This window comes from Loxodonta africana, chromosome 6 (genome assembly GCF_030014295.1).
Source record: "Loxodonta africana isolate mLoxAfr1 chromosome 6, mLoxAfr1.hap2, whole genome shotgun sequence".
Classification (NCBI taxonomy): Eukaryota; Metazoa; Chordata; class Mammalia; order Proboscidea; family Elephantidae; genus Loxodonta; species Loxodonta africana.
In genome coordinates this window covers 34,771,578-34,796,002 of record NC_087347.1, presented here as the reverse complement: position 1 = coordinate 34,796,002, position 24,425 = coordinate 34,771,578, and the positions used below count along the sequence as shown (strand labels likewise).

Sequence of the window (24,425 nt, the reverse complement as noted above, 5' to 3'; positions counted from 1 at the left end):
ATATTAATTTTGTTTAAATGCTGGAAATATTAAATCTATAATAAGATAAAATATGATTTCAAGCTGTATAACCTCAATTACAATAATTACAAACCACAAGTGTTCTGCCCCTGTGGTATCAGCCTTTTCTCTGCCTATGCAAACCAGCCTATGATCCACCCCCATTGATAGCAATTGCCCTGGTAGTGATTTTCAAGGTGGATAGAGAGAAAACATCATCCCTTTCTTGAAAGGACTCATCAGAATCTCTAGTAGGCAAAGGGTTGAGGTACACATCAAAACTCTGTAGGTAATTTTGAGAAACCTTCCTCCTCACCCTGTGACACATATCCCCCCATCCCTAAGGCAGAGAATCCTTACATATATAGAGAAATAACAAATAACTTTTACCGAGTAATTTCTATGAGCCAGGCACTGTTCTAAAACTTTGCAAACACGCACTCATTCAATCTTTACAACAAATTTGTTATCAATATTAATATCCCCATTTTATACAAGAAGAAACTGAGGCTCAGAGAATGTAAAGAACTTACCCAATACCACCCATCTCATAAGAAACAGAGCTTAATTTTGTACTCAGAAAATCTGGCTCCAAAAACAGCATATGTAACCACCATAGCATAGACTCTCACTAATCAACTGGAATTATTATAGAAAATCATCAAAACAAATGTGAAAACACTCTTAAAATTAATAGTGCAGTGGGTCAACCAAAGTCTCAAGGAGAAACAATTATTTCACAAATTTGAAAAAAAACTAAGATGGACCTTGCTGCTAAAACTGTATTTGGACCTTAGGTTTTCTCATTCATAATCTCTCTCTCTCTATCCATCTATATACATGTAAATATATATTTACATATTTCCTGTGATTTATTTCTTAATTTTGACCTTGTTCTAAACAACTGTACTAAACAGCTCTGATTGTGCCCAAATGTCAAAGTGCCACTGCTGTATAAATAAAATTGATTATAGCACATCCATTCTTAGAATTTGATTTCTCTACTTATATCCTTAAAAAATATCTTAATATGACATATCACTTATTGTTTGTTTTTTGTTTTTAATCACTTATTTGATTATTTAAAAAAAAAATTTTAAAATAATACCATGTAAATAATAATAAAAAAAAAAAACTATGATTCAATTTAATGGCATGAAACAATCTCATAAATATAAAATTTACCAAAAGAAACCAGATACAAAGAATGCATATTATGTGATTCAATTTATATAAAGTACAAAATCAGGCAAATTGATCTGTGGTATTTGAAGTCAGGACAGTGGATATTGGGAGGAGGTGCAAGGAGGATTGGGCTCTGGTAATACTTTGTTTCTTGATATGGTAACACAAACGTTTCATTTTGGGAAATTTACTGAGCTTTGTATTTAGGTTTTATGTACTTATTTACTATGTATCTTATATTCCAATAAAAAGGTTTATCTTAAAGGCAATATTTGCTCTAAAAGTTTTGTTTTGCTAATTGTAATTTATTACTACTTCCTTCCTACGAAAAAGATGCAATGAATTTGTTTCACACAGACAGCTGATACTATTTGTATATGAGATTGTAAAGTTACTATTTTCCTCAAAATGATATTAAAAAAAAAAGTTGAATTTATCAAGGTATAATTTACATCTGGCAAAATTTACTCTTTGTAATTCAAAGTTCAATGGCTTTTGAATATTTGTGCAAAAATTACCATGTTCAAGATACAGAACAGTTCCATTATTCCTCCAAATTTCATCATGCCGCTTTGTAGTCAACCTCACCCCTAACCCCAAGCCCCTGGCAATGACTGATTTATTTTCTGTCCTTATAGTTTTGCCTTCTCCAGAATACCACATAAACGGAAGCATATGTAGTGCTTTAAACCTGGCTTCTTTCATTCAGCAAATTGCATTTAAGATTCATCCATGCTGTTGCGTATATTAGCTGTGGTTTGTCCCTTTTTATTGCTGGATATCGTCACAATGCATGAATATACCACAACTGAAGAACACTTGAGTAGTTTCTAGTTTTTGGTGATTATGAAAGAAGACACTATAAACATTTGTGTATAGGTTTTTATGTGAACATGATTAATATGAGTTTGTTTTTTTTAATTCCAAGTTATACTTTTACCTGCATAAAATATTTCCTATATTGTCTTTAATCTGTAGTAATTCTGGTACCTAAGGAATATACCAACCAGTTGAAAATAATATAAAATCAGAAACCAAATCAGATTAAACAAAAAACATCTTACTAAAATAGAACTTTTGTAAACTGCTCCTTTAAAATTCTCTTACGTTTTTGACAATCATCTACAGAATTAAGAACAAAAACATTCTATTAAAGTTCTAGATTAGCAATTCAAAATCCTCTCAGCATTGGATAACATTTTAAATCATGGCATTGCCGATACAGACTCTGAAATCATAATGAAGGAAAAAGTGGCAAGCAATGTGGCTTAAAAAACAAAGTGTTTTATGCCTCTTGGATAACTCTCTAATTTCAGAGAGTATAAATTTGGCCCAACTGGTTAGTACTTTTTATCCATGATCATTGGGAAAAGACTTGAGTGACAAAATGGAAACATGGTAGATGTTACCTAGCATGTTGTGGTAAAGTGGAATGGCCCGTCCATGGGTAGTAAATGCAGTCATGACTAGTGGGACCGCTACACCTGCAGGCAATTACAGAACAGAAAACATCATTCTCCATTCACAGTGACATGCAGACACATGCACCAGTGCTCACACACGGAACCTCGGAGGAAGAGCATGGGAAGCAAGCACACCAAGTACCTATCCATCAGGCCGATGCAGTCTTCAATACTTGAGCCTATGCACCTGCAGAAGATCCAAATTTAAAAAAAATACAAGGAAAGAAAAATTAGTCATTTTTAAAAGACTCAGTAAGATAAATACCAATTGTGAAAAACTCTTAATTATAATTATTAGACAATTTTTATAACACCATGAATTTGAAGCCAGTGAGAAGATTATTGCTTAATAGGTACACAGAAGTGAATTGCAATTACCATCCAAGTGGAATGCAAAGAAACACATCCAGAGTCAAAGAAATGTTACCCTGCTTCTCTGGATAACTTCCAAACACACACAGCTCATTTCTAATACTTTCAATTCATTTGCATCATTCATGATTATAGGTCTTGATGATAACTTGATATTTCAAATGGCTATAATTGTTTCATGTATATGGTTTCTTTAGTTTAAGTAAAAAACAAAATTAGAAAAAAAAAAAGGAAAAGTGAGCTATTCAATATAATAACTCAATGTTATTGCTCATTAGGAAACCCTGGTGGGTAGTGGTTAAGAGCTACAGCCGCTAACCAAAAGGTCAGCGGTTTGAATCCACCAGGCCCTCCCCGGAAACTCTATGGGGCAGTTCTACTCTGTCCCATAAGGAATAGACTCAACTTTTTTTTTTTTTTTAAATTGCTCATTAAAGATTGATTTTGGCAGAAAATGAGTTAACATGCTTTAATGCTATTCTCATGGATATTTTACGTAATCACATTATTACATTCCTTGGTTGTGACTGTCTTTAAAACATATGTTTAAACATGAGTTCATTTAAAAAGCAAATTAACTGGTTTCACCATACTCCAGCTTATCTTGACACTTTCTTTTAAAATAGCAGTACCATAATAGGCAAACAAAACAGGTTTTTAAACTGCCACAATATTGAACTCAAACAACAACAAATAAATAAATACTCTGCAGGAAATGAATAAATTGAGATCCACGTAACTAAAGAATCCACTGAGATTAACACGTAAGTGGAATTATATAAGTACACAGACTTGTGAAGTACATTTCCTGGAATTTCATTCTGAAATATTATAGAACTATTATTTTTTCCATCTCCCAATGTGCTTAAATTGCTTTTCTTCCCCTTTTCTTTCATCAAATATAAATAGCTCCAGGGCATTATTCAGATTCCTGCAACAGCTAAGATTTATAGAACTACTAATTCAGTTGGTAGTAAAGATTACATATTTTTCCAAATTTCATTTTTTAAAATGAAAAAAGGATGATGAAATTAAAATCATTAAATGACATAAAAAGGTGCTCATATTAAAGGTCATACTGTTATTGTATATTTAGATAACTCTCAATATTGGCAAACTAATATTACCTCTCTACTTCTTCAATATTTGCTTTAACATTTCTACCAAGTAGGGAATTGTTTTGTTTTATTTTTGAGGAATTGTTTTGAACAGTACAGTAAAATTTTAACCTAGAGAAATACGGGGAATGCACCTGTGACATGAGTCTTAAAAAACAAGCAAATAAGAAATAACTAGAACACATAGCATTGCGTTGGTACTATAATCCATAATCAAAACCATTTGTAAAAATGGGAAATTAACCACTAAAAGAAGCTCTTAAATTGTCTTATATGGTTTTCTTTTTATTCAATTCCTTTTTTCTAGGTTGCTAGTGTAACTTCTTCAAAATGTGTTCTATTATTATTATTTTAAATAGAGTATTCCCATTTAGTAAAATCTATAGTCTACTTCTTTCCCAGTGAGAATCTGAAAGCCGTGATTAGTTTGCAGTCTGGCTTTAGATAAAAATACCTGAAAGTGAAACTCTACTTGAGGGGAAAGTATGAATAATGAAAGGCCTTCATTCAGCCTTTAAAAAAATCTGTGTTGCATGCCTACTAAGTGCCCCTACTGTTCTAGGACCTGGAGGGAGGAAAAAGATGAATTAGATGCTTATCCTATTATCAATGAGCTCACGATTTAATGAAGGAGACAGATGTGTAAGCAGATGTGTATTGTATAATGTGGCACATGTAATGTTGTTAGTTGACATCGAGTTGATTCCGACTCATGGTGACAGAGTAGAACTGCTTCATAGGGCTTTCAAGGCTATAACATTTTGGAAGCAGATCACCAGGTCTGTCTTCTGAGGTGCCTCATGAAATAAGGGACATGAAAAAAAGTTTTAGGGGAGCAAAGAGAGGGAATACCTAGCCTAGCTTCAGAAGGTCATGGTAACCCTCCTAGAGGAGTTAGGCAACTGAAGTTTACGGTGCTGAGAATTGGCATTAGGGTGGTAGTGATTTCTAAAGGGTAATGAGCAAAAGCACAGATCTGGGGAAATGTATAGTGCATACAAACAAATACAGCAACTCTGAATTTTTCAAGAGCAAAATATAAGGCTATGGGGAGAATAAAAAGAAGAAACTGGAGGGCTAGATAGGGGCCAGATTTTGAAGAGTCAAAACCCCAAATTAAAGAACAGAATCAGGATACGGAACAATAAAATCTCTCAAAATATTAATCCTTTAAAGTAGGATACTTACAGAAAATTCAGAAAGCGAAGCCATAATATGTCTAATTAACATATTCTAGAACAACATCTAGAATTCTGATATCAAGCTGTATTTAACAATTGCCAGTTTTTACTGACTTACACTGATTACTGAACCAGAATTGACTCGACAGCAATCAGTAAGCCCCTTGAAGTACCCAGGTAACAAATACAGCTGAGATATTTTGACAAAACTTGCACAAAATTTTGAAATGAAAATGGATTTTTTTTTTTTTTCATTTCAATGGAAAACATATAGACTTACTAACTCCATAAACAGCCCCTCTTGTCTTCTCTCCTACAGTGGGATTTCTTTCACTATATAATTTTAAAATATATTCAAAGGATTGATAAAAAAAATATTCAGGCATATATAAAATTTAATAACATGAAATCATGTTTCTAATATTAACAAAACATTTAATAAGGTTTTTAAATGCTCTGTGAAATAAACATCTCCAGTCCATGTCTAATATACAGGTTTAGTTAGAAACAAAATTGACATTAAAATAGCAGGGACTCTGGTGATGTTAGTGAGGCAACTATAATCTCTGATTTTACCCTCATTTAATTACACACCAAATTTAGTTCATAAGGTCTCTTTTTACAATTCTTTCTATTTTTAAATATGAAAATCATTTCTAAGTTTTGCATTTTTGCTCATCATTTCAAAATACTGTGTAGAAGGGTCTAATGGGAGGATATAAAATGTAAGAACATAAATCCACTGGACTGCGTAATCCTGGAGGTCAAGAATTTTGTCTTTTTCATTTCCATACCTGCCTATTACTATACCTGGCACATAATAGGTGTTCAATATAACAAAGGCAAAAAATGAATAGAATGAGAAAAAGCTGCTGATACAGGAGTCCTCTAGCCAAGGCAAGCAGAGACATTGTTCTTTTTCTTGTTTTTTGTTTTGTTTTGTTTTCTCTACGGATATTAATGAGAATCTCCTGATAGGGGCTAAATGTATAACCCATTTAAAAAGAATCTAAATAACTTATTAGAGTGAATACATTTAATGTACTGAAATGAACATTTAATATAATGTAAAGTGCTTTTAAGGTATTACACAGATAACTTTGTTTGCAGAAAATCACTAAATGTGATTCAAAATTAGAACTTTCCTTCTAAAAAAAATATGATTTGAAAGACTATTAACATTAACATGGTTTCTGAATTACCTAACTGACATAACATTGGCATATAAAAGTTGTTTTCCAGAAGTGGAGCTGGTCTGGTGAGCTCACACTTACTGATAGGTGACTTACTACATGTATTTGGGAATAAAAATAGTCATTCAAGGCATCATCCCCTCTGCCCAGGTGATCTTTCTTGGGGACATTGTAACTCCTCATACTCAATTTGAAAAAGCTAGACTGCCTGCACAGTGCGCCCCATCACTTCGTTAAAGGACCTAAAGCACAATGCTGTGGAGCAATAATGTACATATGGGATGACCAATTCCTAACTTCTGCCCTGGGGCTCTGATCACAGAAGTCTCAAGAAACGAGTGAATCTGGACTATATGGAGGCTGTCCGGATTAATCGTAGCAGGAAGCTAAATAAAAAACAAACAGCAACAAAAATCTTCAGGAACAAATCAGTCATTAGAGAATCCACTTACATTGGCAGATGCCTGGAAGTGCACACTATTCAACCTCTGTCTTGCCATAATTCTGCAGCACTCAGTTGCTACTGGCAACTTCCTCTCACTTTCTTGGAGTTCCCACATGATTTAGTGAGATTTGTTCCCTATGACTCCTTCTTTCTACCTTTTGGCTGAGATCCACATTTGTTGCAATAAATTGATCTCTTTTCATTGTCCCCTAGTTCTACTCCACCCACTATATATGTTGTCTTTTATTACATAAGCATGATTTTAAAGGGCTTAGAGGAAGACACCAGCCACACATCCAGACCGTCTCTGCGATCTCACTTTCATTTCCCTAAAGGCCTCATTGTAATTAGATTTGCAAAAACAGCAAAAGGTCTTATTTTGAATGGCAACAGCTGTTGACATCAACATTATATTGAATAATTTACTGGTTTGATTTTAGCTGCAAAACAGTAAAACCCTCTTGTGGATGATTATTTTAGCAGGAAGTTTTCTCCTTCTGCTGCTCTTTCTCCTGTTCCAGAAGTACGAGTTGTTTCTTCAGGAAATACGCTTAAACTCAACTAGGCCCCAGACTCACAAGGGTCGTAGTTTATTACTTCTCATTTCCTTGAAGGAAAATGTCTGTCATATGACATTTTTGGTCTCCTCAACCTATGTGCTTATGTGTAAATCTGTGAGTTAGCAGCTAGTTCTCCCAAGCTGGACTTGAATTTGAATGGCAGAATATTACTTTACCTGTTGAAGATATGCCACTTCACAGAGTGACATAAGCTTATTTTTGACCTGCAGGAAATTGTAGCAGCATCTGCAAATTGATATCTTCTTGGCAGAAAATGATGTTCCCTGCTTAACTTCTTCAATATCCCTTGACAGCTAGCACTTACTCCACTTAACCTGGCAGAAAATCTCTTTAGGGAATCTCATATTTTCCTGCCAGATAGATATAAAGTACCTATGATGATTCTCAACGAGAGTGTGTGTGTGTATGTTTATGTGTGTGCATGTATTTACGTATGTGTGTCTATGTGTGTGTCTATGTGTGCATGTTCACACACACACGCACACAATTTATTCATATTCTGAAGGAGAGAAAAAGAAAAGTCCTAAGATATGTTTGTGATCTTTTAATGAATAGTTGCTGGGATTTGTTAGATGAATGTCATTATTTCTTTTATAGTTCTGTGCTTTTCTTCTTTCTGTAATGCATCTTTGTTATACATCATTATCATTACCATAGGTAAATCTACTTATTATTCGTTGTATAATGCAAACTGTTGAAAAACAGAAAAGTGTGTACCCATCTTGAATTATCCTATATTGGTCAAATAAATGCTAGGTTATAAGATAACCTATAATACAATTACTTTCACAGAATATACTTGTAATTTTATTATATTATTTATTATATAAATATTATATATTTATTATATAACTATGTTTCTCATTTTTTCCCTACAATTACTACCTTTATTTAGATTTTGATAGAGTAATCCAAAGTCATATTTATCAAAGAGACATATCTTTACTTTCAGCTAATTGTAGCAACAAGGAAACAGGAAACCCCTGTTAAAGATTTAATAAGTGTAAAAACATGATTACCAGCTTGTCTTTTCTGGTATCTTGAATCTAAAGTCAAATTTGGAAGATGTCTACATTCCATTCAAAGTATACCTGAAATTAGCTTCATGAAGATCTCAACAGAATAGTTATAGATAACAGTTAAACAGAAATATTTCAGAGTGTATACATGTGATTCCTTGAAGCATTTTCTTTTAGAAAGGGTTTCGCTTAAAAATTAACACAGCAAGTATAAAGATCAATACGGTTTTGTATGAGAATATTATAAAATCAGTAGACAGTTTCAAGATAAAGATACATGCATGTACCTTTTGTCTCAACACATACACCTTTGAGCCCTTGGCCAGCAAGGATGCTCACTTACCCTTGGGTACAGTTCGGATGACACGGATGGCATTCCCGATCCTGATCAGCGTACTTAAAAATGAAACTGTTTGCCCCTTGTAAGCCATCTGGACACTTTTCCACACAGTTTGGGCCATCCTTAAAATGGGAGCACTTTGTACAGTTGTCAGGTCCCTGAGGTACGAAAAGGAGGAAAAAAATAGGCAAAGAAAAGTGGGATTAATTTCTTCTGGAATGTATTCATGCATTTCAGTTAATGAGACTTCACTGGGTTTAATCCTTCTTCAAAGGGAAACCCTGGTGGTGCAGTGGTTAAGAGCTATGGCTGCTAACCAAAAGGTCAGCAGTTTGAATCCACCAGGCACTCATTGGAAACCCTATGGGGCAGTTCTCCTCTGTCCTATAGGGTCGCAATGAGTTGGAATTGACAGCAATGGGTTTTCTAAGGAACTGGAGTGCATTTTCAGTAGTACAAAGGTGGATGTAGCTATAGCAGTATAAATGGCACTAATGAGGGCCGAATAGCTCGTCTCTGATACCCTGTATGTGTAGAAAATATTATAATGACTTTTTTGAAACGTTTTTCTTTTTAAAATCTGCAGTCAACTGAATTCCCTATTTGCCTCTACCGTAATTTAATTAGATCAGCAAAAGTGTCCAATGACTTTTTCAGAAGGATATCAGTATTTTCTTTTTGTGATTTATTCCTGGTGATACTACAGTGCAACAATATTGGTAATAATATATTTCCCCAAGGGGCAATGCATCACAATCATTGGGAGTATGTGAATATGCTTCTCAAAGAGTTAATGAGAATGATATGATAGATATTAGGCAACACTGGATTTCATACAAAGGTGAGATGTAAACTTTCCTTTGGTTGTACCATGACTTCATTTGAAGAATAAATTTTAAAATTTACTATGGTCAAATAACAAGGAAGTTGGCACTTTGAGCAAATAAAATAATTCCTAGGTTACCATCCCTCTCAAATCAACTTGTGATAATAAAATCACACCATGTGTATTTATAAGGATTTTAATAAATAAAAATGAAACTACTGAGAGCCTTATAAGTATAAATTCTGATAATCAAACATAAAAAACTCTGTAATAATAAAGCAAATGCACGCAAAAGAAAACTTTATAGAGAAGTTGATCCAGGAATAAAGATGATATAAATACGAGCATGATAAATGGAACTAATATATAATATACATTAATTTTCTAATATATAATATATTAATAAGCAATGATAATATGTAACTACATCTGAATACCTGATTGTTTGACATAGTGTCAGAAGATGATCCTCTCATGTTGGAAGCACTCAAAATAAAACTGGAGAGGAGCTGCCACTTCAAAGTAGAGCCAAACTAAATGACATGGATGGAGTAAAGCTTTCAGGGCCTTTATTGGCTGATGTGGCATGACTCAAAATGAGAAGAAGAAACAGCTGCAAACACTCATTCATAACTGGAACATGGAATGTACAAAGTATGAATCAGGGAGAATTGAAAGTGATCAAAAATGAAATGGAACACTTGAAGATCATTATCCCAGGCACTACTGAGCTGAAATGGACTGGTATTGACCATTCTGAACTGAACAATCATATGGTCTACGATGTTGGGAATGACATATTGAAGAGGAATGGCATCACATTCACTGTCAAAAAGAACACCTCAAGATCTATCCTGAAATACATGCTGTCAGTGATAGACTAATACCCATACATCTACAAGGAATGTCAGTTAATACAATGGTTATTCAAATTTACACACCAACCACTAATGCCAAAGATGAAGACATTGAAGATTCTACTAACTTCTGCAGTCTGAAATTGATCAAACATGCAATCAAGATGCATTGATAATTACTGGTGATTGAAATGTGAAAGTTGGAAACAAAGAAGGATTGTAGTTAGAAAATATGGTCTAGGCAATAGAAATGACACCAGAAATCACACAGTATGACTTATTCATTACAAATACTTTTTTCCAACAAAATAAGTGGTGACTATTTTTTTTTTTTTATATGCGTAGACCTTGCTGGATTAATACACAGGAATCACATTGACTACATCTATGGAAAGATGATGGATAAGCTCAATATCATCAGTCAGAGCAAGGCCAGGGGCCAACTGTGGTACAGACCATCTCATATGCAAGTTCAAGTTGAAGAAAATTAAAACAAGCCCATGAGAGCAAAAGTAGGACATTAACTATATCCCACCTGAATTTAGAGACCATCTCAAGAATAGATTTGAGGCTCTGAATACTAATGTGTTCCAGAGCTTTGTGGGATGACATAAAGGACATCATATATAAAGAAATCAAAAAGTCATTCGAAAATAGAAAAGAAAAAAATAGATGTCAGAAGACACTCTGAAACTTACTCTTGAATGCAGAGTAGCTACAGTGAAAGGAAGAAATGATGAAGTAAAAGACCTGAACAAAAGATTTTCAAAGGAAGGATCAAGAAAATAAAGTACTATAATGAAATGTGCAAAGTCCTGGAGTTAGAAAACTCAAAGCAAAGAACACACTGGATATTTCTCAAGTGAAAAAAACTGAACAAAAAATTCAAGCCTCGAGTTGCAATATTGAAGGATTTTATGGGCAAAATATTGAACAATGGAGGAAACTTCAAACGAAGATGGAAGGAAGACATAGAATCACTCTACCAAAAAGAATTGGTCAATGTTCAACCATTTCAGGAGGCAGCATACGATCAAGAACCAACGGTACTGAAGGAAGATGTCCAAGCTGAACTGAAGGCACTGGAGAAAAACAAGGCTCCAGGAATTAACAGAGAACCAATTTAGATGTTCCAACAAACAGATGCAACCCTGGAAGCACTCATTCCTCTGTGCCAAGAAATTTGGAAGACAGCTACCTGGCCAACCAATTGGAAGCGATGCATATACGTGCATATTCCAAAGAAAAGTGACCCAACAGAATGCGGAAATTATCAAACAATATTATTAATATCACATGCAAGTAAAATTATGCTGAAGATAATTCAAACACAGATGCAGCAGTACATTATATACAGGGAACTACAGAAAACTCATGCCAGATTCGGAAGAGGACACAGAATGAGGAATATCTTTGTGATGGCAGATGGATCTTGGCTGAAAGCAGAGAAACACCAGAAAGATGTTTATCTATGTTTTCATGACTACGCAAAGGCGTTCTACTATGTGAATTATAACAAATTATGGATAACATTGTGAAGAATGGGAATTCCAGGACACTTAACTATGCTCATAAGGAACCAGTACATAGACCAAAAGGCAGTCGTTCAAAGAGAACAATTGGATACTGAATGATTTTAATTCAGAAAAGCTGTGCATCAGGGTTGTATCCTTTCACCATACTTATTCAATCTGTCTGCTGGGCAAATAATCTAGAAGCTGGACTATATGAAGAAGAACTTAGCATCAAGATAGTAGGATGGCTCATTAACAACCTGACATACTGTATAGTCACTGTTTATGTTGCTGAAAAAAGGTATCTGCAATGAAGAAGTTGTTGATCTTGCAAAATTTTATCATGCAATCTCCAGCTTTGTTTCTAGTAGCAAGGCCGTATTTTCCTACTATCAATCCTTCTTTTTTGTTTCCAACTTTTGTGTTCTAATCACCGGTAATTATCAATGCATCCTGATTGCATGTTCCAACAATTTCAGACTACAGAAGTTGGTAAAAATCTTCAATTTTGTCATTTTTGCCTTTGTGGTTGGTGTGTAAATTTGAATAATAGTCATATTAACTGGTCTTCCTTGTAGGTGTATGGATAATATCCATACAAGCGTTGTGCTTCGCAATAGATTTTGAAATGTTCTTTTTGAGGATGAATGCAATGGCATTCCCCTTCAAGTTTTCATTCCCAGCATAAGAGGCCATCTGATTGTCCAATTCAGAATGGACAATACCAGTCCATTTCGGCTCACTAATGCCTAGGATATTGATGTTTATGTGTTCCTTTTCATTGTTGATGGTTTCCAATTTTCCTAGATTCATGTTTCATACATTCTAGGTTCCAATTATTAATGGATATTTGCAGCTGTTTCTTCTCATTTTGAGTCGTACCACATCAGCAAATGAAGGTCCCAAAAGCTTGACTCTATCCACGTCATTAAGGTCGACTCCACTTTAAGGAGGCAGCTCTTCCCCAGTTGTATTTTGAGTGCCTTCCAACCTTAGGGGCTCATCTTCCAACACTGTACCAGACAATGCTCTGCTGCTATTTGTAAGATTTCACTGGCTAATTCCTTTCAGAAGTAGACTGCTGGATCCTTCTTCCTAGTCTGTCTTAGTCTGGAGGCTCAGCTGAAAACCGTCTGCCATGGGTGACCCTGTTGGTATTTGAATATTGGTGGCATATCTTCCAGCATGACAGCAAAATGCAAGCCCCCACCACATGACAAACTGACAGACATGTGGGGGAACATCAGGATAAACAGAGAAAATATTAAAGTTGTCGAGAATTTCATGTTACTTGAATCCACAATAAATGCCCATGGAAGCAGCAGTGGAGAAATCAAATGACGTATTGCATTGGGGAAATCTGTAGCAAAAACCCTCTTAAAAGTTTTAAAAAGGAAAGATGTCACTTTGAGGACTGAGGTGCACCTGATCCAAGCCATTATATTTTCAAACCTCATATGGATGTAAAAGCTGGACAACGAATAACCAGACCAAAGAAGAATTGATGCCTTTGAATTATGGTGTTGGCAAAGAATACTGAATATGCCATGGCTTGCCAGAACAAACACATCTGTCTTGGAAGAAGTATAGCCAGAATGCTTCTTTGAAGTTCAACAAGGATGGAGAGGCTTTATCTCACATACTTTGGACATATTATCAGGAGGAAGCACTCCCTGGAGAAGGACAACATGCTTGGTAAAGTAGAGGGTCAGCAAAATAAAAGAAGACCCTAAACCAGGTGGATTGACACAGTCGCTGCAATATTGGCCTCAAACACAGCAAAGATTGTATGGCGAAGGACGAGGCAGTGTTTTGCTCTTTTGTACATAGGAACCAAGTCGATAGCACCTAACAACACCAACACTACAGCAAAAATGTAAAAGTAGTATTAAACATGCAAGAATTTTACAAAATATAAAACTGATTTGGTGCTGGGGATAGTAACCATGAAAGAAATAATTAGACCTCCTCAGGTCAATGAACATTGAGAACATTTTCATAAAAATTGCTATTTTCTTAAGATATGGCCATATTTTCACATATTCAGCTACTAACTACTTCAAATGTGGCTAGAATCTTTAAAGCCCCTAGAGCCTGAACTGAATACTGAAGTTCTGAAAGGTGATGTTACTTAATTGAAATTTAATTCTGCTTTTCGAACAGCATATTTTCTTAGGATTCCTGTTCTCTTCGTCTATTCTTCCCTGTAGCATCTTCTTCACTTGATTCATTTCTCCCTCAAATCTAGTTATGTCCACATGGTTAAAAAATTATGACAGTTCACACTGAAGACAATTTCAATAAATAAAATACAGTGAATATAGAGCAGGCAATTAACTTTATCAGGTTTCTAATAATAGTCAATGGGATTTTGAGAGCCAAAAGTTAACAAAAATTATACCATTAAAAAAAATGCATTGTCTTTGAGTGAATTTTGACTCATAGTGACTCTAGAGGACAGAGCAGAGCTGGTCCCTTTCAAGTTTCTATAGCTGTAACTCTTTACAGAAGCAGACTGCCATATCTTCCTCCCATGGACCTACTGATGATTTTGAACCATGGACCTTTTGGTTAGCAACAGAGTGCTTAAGCACTACATCACCAGGGCTCCTTGAAAAATTATACAGACCTATTTATTAGGTGGAAACCCTGGTGGTATAGTGGTTAAGAGCCAAGGCTGCTAACCAAAAGGTAGGCAGTTCAAATCCACCAGGTGCTCTTTGGAAACTCTATGGGGCAGTTCTACTCTGTCCTTTAGGGTCGCTACGAGTCAGAATCGACTCGACGGCAATGGGTTTGGTTTTGGCTTATTTATTGGGTGGGAGCCCTGATGGCTAAGTGGTCAGCTGCTAATCAAAAGGTTGGCAGTTTGAACCCACCAGCTGCTCCATGAGATAAAGATATGGCAGTCTTCCTCCATAAAGATTACAGCCTTGGAAACCCTATGTGGCAGTTCTATTCTGCCCTACAGGATCACAATGAGTTAGAATCAACTCCGTTGCATATAACAACAGCATTTATTAAACAGGGAATGGGGGGATCAGAACCATCCATTATAAAAAAAAAAAAAAAAAAATTATAGCCCTACATAAATATTAATTCAAAAGCAGTCCAATATTGCAACTTGATGATAATGTAAGGCATGAAGAAATCAAGAAATGGAATATTTTAAATAATTTAGTAATTTAAAGATGGAGGCTGCTAATGAAGTTGTTGTTGTTAAATGCCTTCCTGTGGATTCTGACTCACAGTGACCCTATAGAACTGCCCCATAAGCTTTCCTTGTCTGTAAACCTTATGGAAGCAGGTCACCAGGTCTTTTCTCCTACAAGTGAGTGGTAGGTTTCAATCTCCAAACTTTCAGTTACCAGTCCAGTGTTTAACCATCGCACCACCAGGGTTCCTCTGCTAATGAAGAATAGCGGTGGAAAAAAAAAAGTAACCAGGAAGAGACTCCTGGAAATCCTGAGATGGGTGAGATTCAATCAAATTTCTGACTATTTTACTACTTTGATATGAGTTCCAGAGCTTAAAAACCTAATCTGTATTCAACGTGAAGAGTTTGCTAATGACAATGTCTTATTCTTTAGCAAAAAAGAACACCTCACAAGCTCCCAATTTTAACACCTGCTCATGGGTACTTAGGCACGTATTGCCATCTATTTTACAAAATCATTTACTGTGCAAGTATGCTCAGTGGCACGACTTATTGTACTAGATAAGAGACATGCTGATGTTTTCTTGCAGAACACAAGAATAAAACTACAAGAAAAGTATACATTTATTGTCTGAATTAGCAATTACAAATTATTTTTCCAAGTTTTTATAATGTGAAACAATGTCCAGACAAAAGCAGAAACTATTAAAAAAAACTTGTGAAATTTATATTTGATCTTTAAACATTGTTTAATGAGAAAAATTAGCTTTTGTTGTTCCTTGTTTTTTAAACATCTCAATGATTTGATTGTATTATCATATTAAACCTAATGTCCTAAGCTGACATAACTAAGAAAAGTGCCAACAAATCTCAAAAGAAATGAAGTGTACTGATTTTCCATCTCATTTCCATGATAAATAGATTTAAAGAAATAATCGTCTAATGCTTACTGTTCTATCATAGTATTTCCAAAGCTTTTAAGAATCTAATTAAATGAATGAACTGGTAAATGCAATAATGGAAAATGGAGGTGAAAGCAACATTCTTCTTTATTTCTGATTCTAAGGTACTTCTGGACTCAATAATCTAGGTAGATAACTAAAGGATAGGCTAAACCCTGACAGAAATATTACAGATCTTTCAGTGACAGTGTTTTTCTCTGGTAGCTATTGAAAGAGATAAATTAACCATTTACTAATTCTCTTCAACTTCCAGGTACACACAAAGGAGCCCTGGTGGCACAGTGGTTAAGGGCTCAGGCTGCTAACCAAGAGCCTGGCAGTTCAAGTCAACCAACCGCTCCTGGGAAACCCTCTGCGGCAGTTCTGCTCTGTCCTATCGGGTCATTATGAGTCGGAATCAACTCTATGGCAGTGAGTTAGTTTTTGTTGTTGTTGTTTTGTTGTTTAAGTCATAACATATGGCTTACTTAGGGCCATAAGATGTAAGTAAAAACTATCTATGAGAGGGCCAGGGCTAAGCTCATCAGCCTTCTTGCCTTCTGCTGCTATGCTCCTGCACTGTGTTGATAGGAGTTGCCGTGAAGTCAAAGCTCCCTGGAATGCTACGTCATTTCAGGGAGGAGAGCTGCTGTAGAGCATTACCCACACTCACAGTGTACTTTACATTAAAAAAAAGTTTAAACATTTTTTTCCTGTAAGCTATTGCGATATTGGGATCCTTCCTTGTGGCAGTACAACACTATTAATCTGACTTTAACAGTTACTGTGAACACACCGGCACAAAACCATTGCTGTCCAGTTGATTCCAACTCATGGCAACTCCATGTTTCTCAGAATAGAACTGTGTTCCATAGGGTTTTCAATGGCTGAGTTTTCAGACATAGGTTGCCAGGCCTTTCTTCTGAGGCACTTCTGGGTGGGCTTAAGCTGCAAACCTTTCAGTTAGCAGCCAAGTGCATTAACCATTTGCACTGCCCAGGGACTCCTACAGCTTTAATAAAAGTGTATTTTGAAAATCAGTTCCCTTTTTCTGTCCTTTTCTCTCCTCTTTTTGCCTCTCTAGCCTATATATTGGCCTTCTGCAAATCTGTCTGATTTCCCAACTTTTCCTTCTTGTATTGCCTCCCTTTATCTTTCTCAACAGGACTGTACAGCAGAAGTGAAAGTGAGAGAGAAAGGTTGACAATGAAAAAAAAATAAAAGGATGAAATAAAGAAAACCAAGTGCAGACAGATGAGGATATAAAGGCAGAGGCCTTGTTTTATTTCAAATCTATTCCTTCCAAGATTATCCTGGATATCTGTCACATTTAAACAGGATAATACCATCTCAATTTAAATGCAGCTGTCGTATTTCCAGAAACCAAATATTTTATCCTTATTACATTTACAGATATTGTGGCCTAAAAAAAAAAGACAGTAAGATAAAAGAGTATCAAATTTGGAGTCAGAACTTCTATACTTGAATTCCAGCTCTACATTTTACTGACTTGCTGGCTTTTGGAGTAGTCTTCTAATTATTCTGAGGTTCAATTTCTTTATGTTTTAAATGGAGGCAGTGATAACATTATTCAGGACATCACAATATTTAATAATCTGTAAGTTTTTCTTAGGTATTAGCAATTATCATTAGGGAACCATTGGCAGGCCAGGGAAAAACGACGGCAGAGAAAAAATCATAATAGCAGAAATGAAAATGAGAAATGGCTTTTTCCTCTAACTCATCAGTGTCAGTCTCATGGAGAAGCTTCCAGAGCTTCTTGGATATCCCACGTGATATATGCCTCCTACTCAGCACACAAAATCCCCCGTTTCCAGTTGTGGTAAACTATATGTGGAGACAGAAACAGGAAAAAACCTAGCATGAATTATAAAAGGCTGCCCCTGGAATGGGAGCAAAGTCTGGGCCATTGCTTGAACTCAGTCAAGTTCTTTTCTTAGGCATTTTACCTAAAAGATATTTTGTTCTTATCTGCCAAGCATTTGAAGGCTTAGTGATCACTTAGGTTTTCTTGATTCTGTGCTCTGATCTTCCATAGATGACTTATCTAGCTCTACTGAACATTCTACACATTTGACTCATCTTCTCAGAACTCTAAACAGTTACATTGAGTCCATTCCAACTTATAGCAAACTTACAGGAAACCCTGGTGGTGTAGTGGTTAAGTGTTACAGTTGCTAACCAAAAACTCAGCAGTTCGAATCCACTAGGCACTCCTTGGAATCTCTATGGGACAGTTCTACTCTGTCCTATAGGGTTGCTATGAGTTGGAATTGATTCCAAGGCAACAGGTTTGGTTTTGGTTTTTGTTATAGGACAGAATAGAACTGCTCCATACGGTTTCCAAGGTTGTAGTCTTTATGGAAACCAACTGCCGCATCTTTCTCTCACAGACTGGTGGTGGGCTCGAATTGCCAACCTTTTGGTTAGCAGCTAAGCACTGGGCCACCAGGGGTCCTCTCTCTGAACTCTAGACATATTAGTTCACAACTTTAGCCCTTGGTGGTTGTTGTTAGGTGCTATTGATTTAATTCTGACTCATAGCAACCCTACGCACAACAGAATGAAAAAACTGCCCAGACCTGTGTCATTCTCACAATTGTTGCTATGCTTGTGTACTATGCTAGTAATCACACTAACAGCCTTAGTTACCTAGAGCTGTTTTAACAGGAATACCACAAGTGAATGGCTTAAAGTAAAGAACAGAAATTTATTTCTTCACAGTTCAGAAGGCTAGAGTCTAGCCCTTGGTAGTGATCTTAATTATATTGACCAAAAAATGCTGGCATTACAGAACCAAAATGTGCGCATTAAAAGCCTATTTTTTCACTCTTCCTTAGCAGATAATTAAAAAAATTGCAAGAACTTCACAGTTCTTTCATTACATGTATTTTATAAACTGCCTCAAATCTTACTAGCAACAAAGTAGGCAATAAATTAATAAACAAATAAACTGAAAAAAACATACAAATGAAGAGAAACAAATAACTAGTCATTTGCTAGCATAATTTCATATGGTATGAGGCCCAACATAAGAAATAGGAAGAGTACTGGACTTAGAATTAAGCACACTGAGATTGGGTGTCAAAATTGTAATATAATGGCCATCCTGTATTGAACAATTCAATTATGATTTCAGGGATTCAGTTTCTTCACTGAAAAAATGGAAATAATACCTAAAGGACAATGAAAGAAAATGTATGTAAGGTTTTATAGATTAAATTGTGTCCTTCAAAATATGTGCTGAAATCCTAACGCCTGTACCTGTAAATATAATCCTGTTTGAAAATAGGATGTTTTTCATTTGCTATGTTAATAAGGTCACATCAGTGTACCCTGAATTCTAAACCTAATCACTTTTGGATTATAAAAAGATCAGAATAAACAGAGGCACACACAGTGGGGAGAGGAAGAGAAGCAACAGAGACGAATGCATCTACAAGTCCAGGATCGCCAAGGATTGCTGGCAGATATTAGAAGCTGAAATAGACAAGGAAGGTACTCCCCTTAGAGCCACACCTTGAATTCAGACCCTAGCCTCCAGAACTGTGAGAAAAATAAATTCCTGTCCTTCAAAGCCATTGTGGTATTCCTGTTACAACAGCTCTAGGTAACTAAGACCCTTAGCATGATTACTAGCTCACGAAAGGTACTCGATAAATGTCTGTTAAAACATACATATGATCCATGATGATCACAATAATTCACACTTTTGATTGATAGGTAAAATGGTCATTGAGCTCTTTTTTTTCACACTTAAAACGAGTATAGTCATTCCAAAAAAGCAGTTCTGAGGTCCTTCCTTAATAAAATTGAGGCTTGCTACAGATACTAAACAAACATAGAAATCATGTACGGGGTCCTCTCTATGAAATGACTCTAGAAAAAATACAGCTTATTAATGAATATATTCATACTACTTTGTAGCAACTCAGTTTTCTATCTCTAGGATTAGTCGAACCAAAAGTATTCTTTGATAAGAATACCTGATTTTTTTAAATGATAAAAATTGTAAGAAAGGTCAGTATATCCTATATACAGAATTCAATATATAGGAAAAAGATTAACGTTGTGAAAAATAAAATAGAATATGCAAATAAACACTATCATTATAGTGGCTTTGAGAAATATCTCTGTACCTTGATTTTTTGAGTCTGTAAGTATGTAAAAATGTAATAATAGGTATGCTGATACAGCTTGGCACCAAGTAGGTACTAAATAAGATGTTTCTTAGAGTGTGTTCAGAATGAAAGAGATATGGAAAAGAAATAGGAAAGTATATGTGTGAAAAAATTTTAAACTAGAAAAAATAATAAATCCACAGGAAGTATTAGTTTAGTGGCACCCATAGAGATACACAAAGGAAGCATTTACCAATTTTGGGCAATCATTCATAATTTTTTTCAAAATATTTCTTTAAATCTATGTCTAATACTATGAATCGGAATCGACTCAACGGCACTGGGTACTGGGTTGGGTAATACATGTTATGACTGAATCTAAAGGCATATGATTATCCTCTGCTTTATTTTGAAAAGATCTAATTCTTGGTTTTTTCTTAGTTGTACATTTTAAAAGTCTCAGACTCTCTGAAAGATGTTTTTCATTCCATGACTTATGTACCCAAACGTTTTAATTTTTAAGGAAGTCTTATATGGATAACTTGCTTTAACAGCCCATTACAGAATTTTACTTCCCAATATTCCATGACATTCTTTACAGAACCCAGATTTCTCATGCTGCAGATTAATAGTATTTTCTATTACTGCCCTTAGAGGAGAGAGAAAATAGCTGCATAAACCCTTTGTATACTTACTTGGAGATCATTATATGTTAATTTGCCTTTTAAACTTTGGTTCTTCAGGCCAAATAACACCACTTCTTTTTCTCATAGGTCTGATTTTCTCAGCTTAACCACCCTTGTTGTGGGCCTCTGTACTGTCCAAGTTTCCACATCCTTCTTTAGATGACGTTCCAGAATGGCTCACTGGGGCCTAATGGAAGTTTGGAGGGCTCATGATATTTTTTTTTCTAAGCCAATTAAGTGCTGAATAAGCACTTTGGTAGAAAAAAAATAATACTATTTAAATTTCAAATGAATTCTTATAGAACAATATTGAGCTCTTGGCTACACCTAAATGTGGTCCCCAGATAATCTACTGAGAGATGACTCAGTAATACAGATAAACTGGAAATTTGTCTAAAGAAGGATGAGTATGATACTTTGGAATGACAAATTCACACTGACCTCATCATTAAGAAAAATGACAATGATGGAAACCAAAGGGAGGTCTTAAAAATAGTTGTCATTTTCTCTGTAAGGCTATTTTCAGACTAAACATCACCTCATACGGAGACTGTCCTAATTCATGGCCCCTCCTTGGGTTCTCACAGCTCAATTCTTCTATTTGCTGTCGTACTTATCACACTATTCTATATTTTAGTTTATGAGTACTGGTCTTCCTCCTCCTTTTCAACTGTCCTCCACATTGTCATGATGGTTAAATGACTTAACACAGATATAAACCTGTTATAGTTTTCTCTAAACATAACATGAACTTTCACACTTGCATATCTTTGCATGTTTCCTCTCTCCAGATTCTTCTCCAAATCATAGTTCAATCATCACTTCTCTATAGCCTTCCTTGAAGGTCCAATTTCTACCTTCGAAATAGAATTAGTTTGTGTTCCTATAACAATTCATACATATTTATATTTTATGAATTTTTATATTTCAATATAGTTATTTGTGTAGCTCTCTTTTAATTTCAATACTGTCCAATCATCTTGGGCAATTCCATATCTTAGTCTTCTCTTTAAATATTATTTAGGGCATAATATCACCTTAAATACATATTTATGAAATTGAAGTTTTAAATATTTTATTTCTACCACTATATTGTAAGCATTTTAAGGGCAGAACAGTAAACCTGTTTGCCCAGAACATGCTATAAATACCTACTAAATGGATGGATAAAAGACAAATACAATGATATAACAAACATTCATACATAATCCTAAAAATAAGCCCACACAACCACAGATGTCTTCAGGCTTACCGGTCCATGGCATGTGAGAATGCCATCTTCCATCCTCTCACACTGGGGGTCGCACTCCACACAGATGGAGCCATTCTCAAACTCCCGAAATTCACTGTGAAAACATCGGCTGCATGAGACGGTGTAAGCAAACAAGCTGTCAACTTAACAAATGAGGTAACATCTGCTAAAGTCCTATTGGCAGAATAAATTCTAGACTTTGTTTCTCTAAATGCCTGGAGCATCAGAAACACTTCCCTGTACATTAGGAATAACTTCTCCAGTAGGAGAAAAGATAAACTGCAGCCAGATGGCTCTCCTTGCCCTCCACGGGGTTCAACGATAAGCGCTTTCAAGAAACGTCTCTCCTGCGAGAGGTGCTGTAGTGTCTCCAAAAAAGAAAAAGTGTAACACTTCGAATGACACAGTGGAGCCATTTACCATTTTGAATACAGCTGTGCCTGTACTTCCAGTACTGATCTTGATTTTCAAGGAGTTTGCCTTTATATAAAATTTTACTCTTGGTTGAAGCTTTATTTTTTAAACTCTGGCAGAAGTATTGCATGTTTTTCTTGTTGCTAAGTTACATGAATGTTCCTTATCTTTGTCCTTCAAATCCCAAGACCCTTGGATTTACTTTTGGTGAAACTTCAAAAAATGCTTTGATTTCTTTTCTCTTTTAAAAAATATCTGCCTTGGAGAATTAGAGAAAATAACTTTTTATGGTAGATTTTATTTCTTTAGATTATTGATCTAATATCACAACATCTTTTTCAGTTTAAATTCTTTCTGAAGTACTTCTATATGGCATAAATAGAAAATTGTTTGATGGTAACCTCTTAAAACTTTCTCATTGAAATCTCTTGGGATAATGCTCATCCCTTCCCACATCCTTACATTTTTGTGGCTATTTGTATAATAAACTTTATCAATACATATTCATTTTCCAATAGACTCCAAAATTATAATTTCAATAATTGGGTATCAAGCCATTTACAGTATGTTTAAGCAGCCCCATTCCCACTAATGTGCAAAAGGATGAGGTACTAGGTAAAGGTTTAGGATATAATTTATGAGACATTAACAAAATATAACTAAATATATCTATTATATTTTGCCTTTGTATCATGAGCTACCGTTCCCAACCAACAGCATTACAAATAAGGGAACTACAGATGAATTGTATAATATATTCAAATATAGTTTCCCTAGGTTGATTTATTCAGTTTATTTTTTTCCACATAGTAAACTATCTCATCAGGTTATAGTAAAAGCCTTAACGTTAATTACAGAAGCTGAAAGGATGAGCTGTATCTTCTGCTGTTAGATTATGACCACATGTACTCCAAGGCAAAATAAAGTTTGATTTTTCAAAATGAATAGCATAAATTTATGTTTCAATTATATATGCAATACAAATGTTTAGTTACACGAATTTTGCATTTTTAAGTTGAGCTGCTCGTTTGCAATGGATCATTTTATGAATTTTCTTGAGTTTAAAATCTCAACTTTATTAAAGCAAAGTTTTTTCTTATTTTGTCTACATGAGTGTTATAAAGTACTTAACATAGGGAGTCTTCAGAAAATGATCAAATGACCTGGTATGTGATGGGGGGGAGGGAAGGAGGAAGGAAAGGGATAGGTAAATTGAAAAGAGAATCAAAAGCATCGATAACTGAAGAGTTATGCTAAACAAAGTTCATAATTTTTATGGTACTAAAATAGAGGCCATGATTTTCCTCCTCTCTTTCTCTAAACCCCTCTTCCCCTGGCAGAGTTGAGGAGTACACTGCATGTGAGTATACAAGAAAACCATGGAGACACCCTAGCTGCCTCTTCTTCCATACAGGCTGTAGAGAGACTCTGAAAAGCTTCTGGTTCTCGTCCTCTCTGCTCCAACAGCAGATCTTCCTTGCAATCCCTCTTACTTCTTCTGCCCTTTATTCTCACTTTCTCCATCATTTTTCTTTTTATTTCACCATCTCCTAGTGATTCTACTATGGCTTTGCCAGAGTTCCCCTTTCACTTAAATCTGAATTAACAAATCATATACTATTGAGCTATGGGCTTTGTATACTCATTTTTTTTTACTTGTTGCTACTTTACGTTTCCCATAGTTTTGTTGTTGTTGTGTGTGCTAAAATAAAAACAACAACAAACAAAACAAAGTCCAT

At 35.3% G+C, this 24,425-nt stretch overlaps 1 protein-coding gene across 1 annotated transcript in view; it reads right to left on the bottom strand.

Annotated features, from left to right (window-relative positions):
- The window catches only part of ERBB4 (erb-b2 receptor tyrosine kinase 4), a 1,250,799-nt gene that overhangs the window by 285,977 nt on the left and 940,397 nt on the right, over positions 1–24,425 (bottom strand). The window contains exons 14-16 of the mRNA XM_064286721.1: positions 22,273–22,366; positions 8,901–9,055; positions 2,595–2,669 (exon numbers count right to left, since the gene is read on the bottom strand). Of these exons, the coding sequence (XP_064142791.1) occupies positions 2,595–2,669; positions 8,901–9,055; positions 22,273–22,366 (324 nt within the window). The remainder of the gene's footprint in view (positions 1–2,594; positions 2,670–8,900; positions 9,056–22,272; positions 22,367–24,425) is intronic.